We start from the raw sequence: 7,500 nt of genomic DNA, 5'->3' as shown, positions 1-7,500 counted from the left end.
CAGAATGGAGCCGATTAGCCTCGCAACCGATCCCTCTGTTGCTATCCTCACCGGCCGCTCAGATCACGCTCTAGAAGTGTGTGTGTGTGTCTGTGTGTGTGTGTGTGTGTGTGTGTGTGTGTGTGTGTGTGTACATGTGAATGTGTCGGGCCGATTGAACTCTGCAACCGATTCCGTTGTGGCCTTTTCCACTGACCGCTCAGGTCTCGGTGTCCCCTTGGCACCTAAAGTACAGGCAGTTACTGCTGTTTCCCGTCAACCCAGGCCTCAAAGGGCATTGAGGTCGTTCCTCTACAAGGCATCAGTGATCATCATGAGCTTGATGGCAGCGGCAATTTTTGAAGCAGCTGACCTCTGTTCTTTGTGTGTGTATGTATGTATGTGTGTGTGTGTGTGTGTGTGTGTGTGTGTGTGCGTGCGTGCGTGAGGTTGAGTGTGTACTGTATGTGGTGTGTGTACTTCTGGATCTGACAGAAGCCATGACATAGCTGTAGGCATTACATGTAGCTAATTGTCACAATTTGGATTGTCCTTGGGCTGGAGTTAGCCATTCATGTTGTCCTTTGTACCCTTAAAGGGACACCAGGCAAGCCTGATGCTTTTTCTCTATGAAACTCCCCGTCGCTCGGTCTGAAGCTCTTTTCCTTTTCTTTGCATCTTCCGTTAAGGGTTTTCGCTGCTTCTTCGCCGGCTCTGCCATTATATACACGTTTGCAACAATCGCTAGCGTTTCGTTAGCCTGCCTCTATTGCAGGATGTAAACTGATCCTGCTTCGGCCCGCGGGTACAATACACTGAACTTGCAAGCGGGATATTCTTCCTACAGGCAGTAGGGGCTGGCGAAAGAGTCTTCATTTGCCCTGTAATGAGTCATTTAACCATATACCAACTTACGAAGATGAGTAATTAACATGAAAACGTTGCCTGGTGTCCCTTTAACTTCAGTTTGATGTCTTCAGAAATGTAAACGTCCTTACTGGATGCAGGTGGTGGAAGACTTTCTTTGTTTGTTCATTTAAATATGAATCTTTATATGAATCATTGTAATAATCTGTGTGTGTGTGTGTGTGTGTGTGTGTGTGTGTGTGTCCAGGTTACAGGATGCGGGCAGCAGTAGCGTGCAGTCTCTGTCCCTGTCGGAGAGCCACCTGGCGGAGCTGGACGGCGAGACGCTGCGTCTGTTTGGCGCCGGCGCGCTGGAGGCCCTGGAGCGCGGCTGGGGCGTGCAGACCGCCGCCGCCGTCACCACCATCGCATTCCGCTACATCAGCTTCGACGCCATCGTCCCCACACTGCCACGCATCCGTGTCAAGTTTCCCAACCTCGCGGTGAGCACTACCAATGGGCCTTGGCCATGGATACCACACACACAGGTGTAGCCAGGTGTCCTGATAGAGGCGTAGTGGGGCCGAGTGTGGTAGTGGATATAAATCATCAGACTTCAGCAATTCTCAGTGTGGTGAGGTAGTCACACAGCAACGAGGTAGTCACACAGCAACATACCGTTTATTATATATCAAATTGGCAGGACTTGAAGAGTCCTTGAAGAGAATATCATAAAGGTATCAGAAAAAAACAATATTGTATGCATTGTATACATGCAGTTCAATATTTTAAACACAGTTAGTGTAACTTAAAGTATGATAATATAGAAACAATATATCTTATTATCACCCGGAGAGAAGAAATACTCTTTTCTGATTGGCTGGCGGGTGGCCTTTAATTCTGAATAACAGGACACCGTTCCATATCAATGCTTATGAATGGTAACTATAATAACCATAGTAGGACGACGGTTGCAGCGCTCTAGAATCTTTTGGTTGCAGGCTTCCCAACAATGGAATCAACTGTAAACAAGCTAACTGTCCATGCTAAAGTTGTACAACAAGCTGAACTAGTGAGCTTCTTTTTAAACAGAACCGCGTGATTACAGTGTTTACAGTGGCAACCGGGTGATAAGCGGGATAACGGCCTTCGAGGTGTGTCCAGTTATACGGAATTAATGGACTTGGGCGGAGGCAACTCCCCTCCGCTGCGCGTCGGGGAGTTTTTGCCCCTCGCCCTCGTCCATTAATTGCGTATAACAGGACACTTCGGCGGCCGTTATCCCTTACTTCTTCCATGTACAGTGAACTCTAGCATACTGTTTGACCTGTCCACCCTCCCACCCCACAGCACCTTATCTTCCTGGAGACCAACATCAGCCGTCTGCCCCAGCTGGCCGCCCTAGCGCAGGTGCGGCGGCTGGACCAGATCACCGTCCACCCCGAGGGCAACCCCGTGGTGGGCCTGAGCGTCTGGAGGTCCTTCCTGCTCTACCGCCTGCACCACTTCAACCTGCAGAGGCTCAATGGCGTGGAGGTAGAGCACACACCACACCAGCACACACAGGCTCACAACCCAATCCTAGTGATTGGGGTTGATGGTCATGGAGTTTTATTGTATGTGTGTGTGTGTGTGTGTGTGGGGGTGAGGGGGGGGTGTAGTTGACCACGAAAAAATGTGACCCTGCAAGGCGAAACCAGTCGTTTTGCGCACAGTGCTATTTTGAGAAAATCCACGATAAACAAACGTAGGGGTTAAAATGTTGAATTTCACGTTTTCGCATAATTTGACAGTATACAGTCTACACTTTCATATTGTGAATAAATTTCATGGATACACATACATTAAACGTTAAACCCTGACTTTATTTAGGTGAAGATTCAACACATTAGCAGTCATTCCCTTTGTCCACGCCGCTATAAGGTTTTACGGTAGAGCTAAATTTTACTCATTACTCGTTACTCAATGTGTCAGCTCTCTATCGTTCTTGGCAGATGTAACCGAATATGAATTTGTGAAAGACTTGTCTTTCAGGGCACGAACGGTCAAAAGCACGAACTTTTAGAAATATCCTGGCGTCATTTTATGGACCAGGAGAAGTTTTCCATTGACGTAGCGCATTTTAAAAGTAGCCTAGGCTAGGCCTATACACAATCTGTGTACACAGAACTTCCTCTCCCCTTACTTCCCCCGAAATACATTAATTATATTCTATAGTGACCAAAGCTATATCAGTTTAGTTGGGGATCAATAAAGTATCTATCTATCTATCTATCTATCTAAAGTGACTGGTTTCGCCTTGCAGGGTCACAAATGGTCATCTGGGGGTCTGTACAATCCCATGTTTCTAATTTGAGGAATTCACCTCATACACTAGATAACTTTCACCTTTATTAAGATAAAGTAGATAAATTTGAGCTATCCAAGTATAACTTACCTGTACTGTAAATCTCTGAAGGTCATGTGAGCTTGGGTGCCATGTTTTTGTGTGTCAGGTGACCATTAATGATGTCATTGCGGCGGAGCGTCTGTTTGGAACGCTTGGTCACATCGCTGCCACGGAAACACCACACTGCCGACTGCTGCTGCTGCTGGAGGAGAGCAGGTGAGGTCTAGAGGCCTGAGATGAGTGTGTGTGTGTGTGTGTGTGTGTGTGTGTGTTGATGTGTATTGTCGCCTGTGTGTGTGTGTGTGTGTGTGTGTATGGTCCTCTTTGTCTGTGTGTGTGTGTGTATACTGTATGTGTGTGTGTATGGTCCTCCGTTTGTCTATGTGTGTGTGTGTGTGTTGATGGTAATTTGGATACCATAGATTTAATAGAGACCCAGTCAGACCAATAGTATGAAAAAAGCGTTGGTCATCCCATCTCACGTGGACTACACTGTATCAGACTCTGATTAGTGGCAACCTGGCAATCCGGAGCAGATAGCTACTGACGCAGCCATGCAGAACAGTGAAACACTGCAAAGTCATAATATTCCCGCTTATCTCTAAATACAGTCACACACAGATATACACAGGGACAGTACAGATATCATACAGTCATTACATAGAATCATACTTTTAGTATCAAAGTGACCCACTAATGAGAAATGCAGAACATTAAACCACATATTGGAATATTGGGCATAATGCAGAACATTAAACCATATATTGGAATATTGGACATAATGTTCTTTTCCACTTTCTCTCAGTGTGTGTGTGTGTGTATGGTCCTTTGTGTGTGTGTGGTCCTTTCTGCGGGTGTGTCTTCACCTATGTGAAAGAGAGATGGTGAGTGCTTGGTTATGTGAACGGAAGGTTTTGTATTCACAAAAGGTGTGTGTGTGTGCCAAAGTGTGTGTGGTCCTCTCAGTGTGAAGGATCAGAATGGAATCTATTGTGTGTTCTTAAGCATATGTGCCTGTGTGTGTGTGAGTTACAAAACTAGAATGCCATTATGTCTGCAGTGTGTGTGTGTGTGTGTGTGTGTGTGTGTTTTGGGATGTGACGGGGCGTGACGCGTCGCTTAGCAGTGTGTAGCCAGTGTAGAGCTGGGCTGAACCTTCCTGCAAATGGCTGCTTCAGTGGCTGGCAGACACACCTGTAGACTAGCATCAACTGACCTTCGGCCCAAGCCCAGTAGGTGCACAGGTTAACCCTCACACACAAGCCATTCAAACCCAACACACTCACACACTCACTCACTAAAACCCAACACACTCACACACTCACTCACTCTTTCTTTCTCACACACACACGCAATCACACACACACACACACACACACACACACACACACACACACCCGTGGTAAACTGTCTGTCAGCGCGCTGCGGAAACGCCAGCACACATTCCGCTTCGCTAGCCCCCAGCGCCTGCTCTGCCCCTTGCTGCTCCACGGGGTGATGATGACGTGATGAATCACTGAGCGCCGAGTTGAACTCAGGCCGCCGCGCAGCAGCAGCTACTCCATTGGATAGGAGGCCGCAGCGCATCAGAGCCAGTGTTTTTCTTATGTGTTAATGTTTTACCCACAAGGTGCCCTTTACAGTCTTTTATTTCATTCAGCTGGCAACATATTAACTAAAAAGTGTTTCTTCAAAGAGATTAAAAGGTCTCTTGTTTCACATTGAGATGGGCAGTAGAATGACCTAAGGCAGTAGAAAGGGGTTCATTGTGGACTGGCCATTCCTCAGGCAGCAGTGAGATAGTGAAATAGTGCAAATGTAAGAGAACTGGGCTGATAGATTAAATGTGTGTGTGGGGGGGCACGATGCCAACCCATCTTTCCCACACGCACCCTGATACTCCTCATTGTCCCATCTGAATAAAGGCTTAAAGGGCAAAACATATACTTCAAAAACAGATTACTCAGAGAATGGAATTACAGACATAATTCAGATGTAATTACAGACGTTTTTGTCTGTTTGGTTGAAACACTCACACTGTGTGTGTGTGTGTGTGTGTGTGTGTGTGTGTGTGTGTGTGTGAGAGAGAGAGAGAGAGAGAGAAAGAGAGAGAGAGATTTAATAATAGTTTGTGAGAAAGAGTACATGGCTTAGTGTGTTTATAATAGGTGTGTGTGGGTGTAGGTGTGTGTATGAGAGAGTGGTTGTGCGTTAATAATAGTTTGTGAGGACCCCAGCTGTGGCGCAATTGGCTGGGGCACCTGCACCGTACACTGGCAACCCGGGTTTGATTCCCGTCCCGTGGTCCTTTCCGGATCCCACTCCTGCTCTCTCTCCCATTCACTTCCTGTCACTCTCCACTGTCCTATCATTAAAAGCATAAAAAAGCCCAAAAAACAAATAGTTTGTGTGTTAGTATGCATTCATGGCTTTGTGTGTGTGAGTATTTAGAATAGATGCGGGTGTGTGTATGAGAGAGTGAATGTGCGTTAATAATAGTTTGTGTGTAAGTATGCATTCATGGCTTTATGTGTGTGAGTATTTATAATAGATGTGTGTGTGGGTGTGGGTGGGTGTATGAGAGAGTAAATGTGCGTTAATAATAGTTTGTGTGTAAGTATGCATTCATGGCTTTGTGTGTGTGAGTATTTATAATAGATGTGTGTGTGTGTGTGTGTGTGTGTGTGAGGCTGAAGAGGTGCAAGCCAGCTCTTGCTCTGGCATCAGCTGGCAGAGATGCGCCCTCTGCATGGGCGCGAGCGGCTGATTGAGTGCCTGGCAGATGTCTAATCGCGGCCGTTCAGCCCCGTCACCAGCCCACTCATGCCAGGAGGAGACGAGGCGAGACCAGACGAAACCCGATCAGATCAGATGAGGCTTGAGCACAGCCCACCGCCGAGCTCTCTCCACTTCCTGCCAGCATTTCAATACGGCTGCTGCCAGCTGTGGGCATTCATTTGGCCTCTATGTGTGTGTGTGTGTGTGTGTGTGTGTGTGTGTGTGTATCTCTGTGTATGTGTGTGTATGTGTGTGTGAGTGTATGTGTGTATTAGTGTGTGTGTGTGTGTGTGTCAGTGTGTGAGTGAACCTGCAGCATAAGTGTCTGTTCATGTGTGTGTGTGTGTGTCTGTGTGTGTGTGTGCGTATGTGTGTGTGTGTGTATTTATTTCTGCATGTATTTCTGTCTTTGTGCAAGGATTGTTTTAATCTCTCTTCTCTACCTTGTCACGGTTATGCTGCTATGTGTCTGTATGGGATATAATAGGCTCATTATGCTGATGGGTCAGGACACTCTACTGGTATTTGTTCAAGATGTAGCCATGCTTGTTACTATGGCTTTTGCTACAAAGATCATAGTTGTGTACACACTTGCACACACTGTATATCTGTATTCATACACATACACATACACATCAGGCACACTCTCTCCCTCTCTCTCTCACACACAATCTCTCTTTCTCACACACACACACACACACACACACACACACATGTATATCTGTATTCATACACACACACATCAGGCACACACTCTCTCTCCCTCCCTCTTTCTCTTTCACACACACATACACACACACACACACACACACACACTCCGAGCAGGGAATCTGAGCTGTCATTGTTTTAGTGCTTATTCAACTAATTCTCTCCTCAGTGGATTGATGTCATGGTTACAGCGGGGACTTTTCTCAGTGATTATTGGAAGCCTGATTCTGGAAGCATATGATAATCCTCCCTGGATGCTCAGTGAAATTGTATCAGGTGTAATTGGCGAGGTCAGTCTGAGGTTAGCTAATAATTACGGCAGAGCGCCCGAGTATTTTGATCTGGCACTGCACGCGTTTGTGTGTCTGTGTATGAGTGTACATGGGTGTGTGTCTGTGTATGTGTTTAATAGGGTGTGTGTTTGTGCCTGTGTGTGTTTGAGGGCATCTGTGTCCTCCATTGTGCATGTCTGAAATTCTGGCAAAAGCCCTGCTACTCCCACCCCTGTGGAAAACTGGAGGCGGTTTTGATGAGCGAACACCACCCAGTCTGCGCTCTCATCCTGCATTTCTCACAGAAGGGGCAGGCATACTCTCAGTTTCACTCTCTCTCTCTCTCTTTTGTCTCACTGTCACGGACTATCCCATCTCTCTGCTTTCTTTCCTTCAGCCTTCTTTTCTCTTTCATTATGTCCCTCTATCTCCCTGTCCCTCTCATTCTTTCTCTTCCTATCAGGTGTACACACACACACACACACGTGCACACATGCATGCACGCATGTACATACACACACACACACA

General features: G+C 46.6%; 1 protein-coding gene across 1 annotated transcript in view; it reads left to right on the top strand.

Moving 5' to 3' along the window:
* The window catches only part of lrrc49 (leucine rich repeat containing 49), a 51,742-nt gene that overhangs the window by 40,270 nt on the left and 3,972 nt on the right, over positions 1-7,500 (top strand). Inside the window, exons 12-14 of the mRNA XM_076286600.1 lie at positions 1,094-1,328; positions 2,176-2,361; positions 3,321-3,430. Coding sequence (XP_076142715.1) covers positions 1,094-1,328; positions 2,176-2,361; positions 3,321-3,430 — 531 coding nt within the window. The remainder of the gene's footprint in view (positions 1-1,093; positions 1,329-2,175; positions 2,362-3,320; positions 3,431-7,500) is intronic.

The sequence above is a fragment of the Alosa pseudoharengus genome, unplaced genomic scaffold (assembly GCF_046254945.1).
Source record: "Alosa pseudoharengus isolate Yale_2024_CS ecotype anadromous, Long Island Sound unplaced genomic scaffold, YU_APseudo_1.1 YU_APseudo_1.1_scf_16, whole genome shotgun sequence".
Lineage (NCBI taxonomy): Eukaryota > Metazoa > Chordata > Actinopteri > Clupeiformes > Clupeidae > Alosa > Alosa pseudoharengus.
Note: the sequence above shows the minus strand (reverse complement) of the source record. Positions and strands in the feature narration are given on the sequence as shown.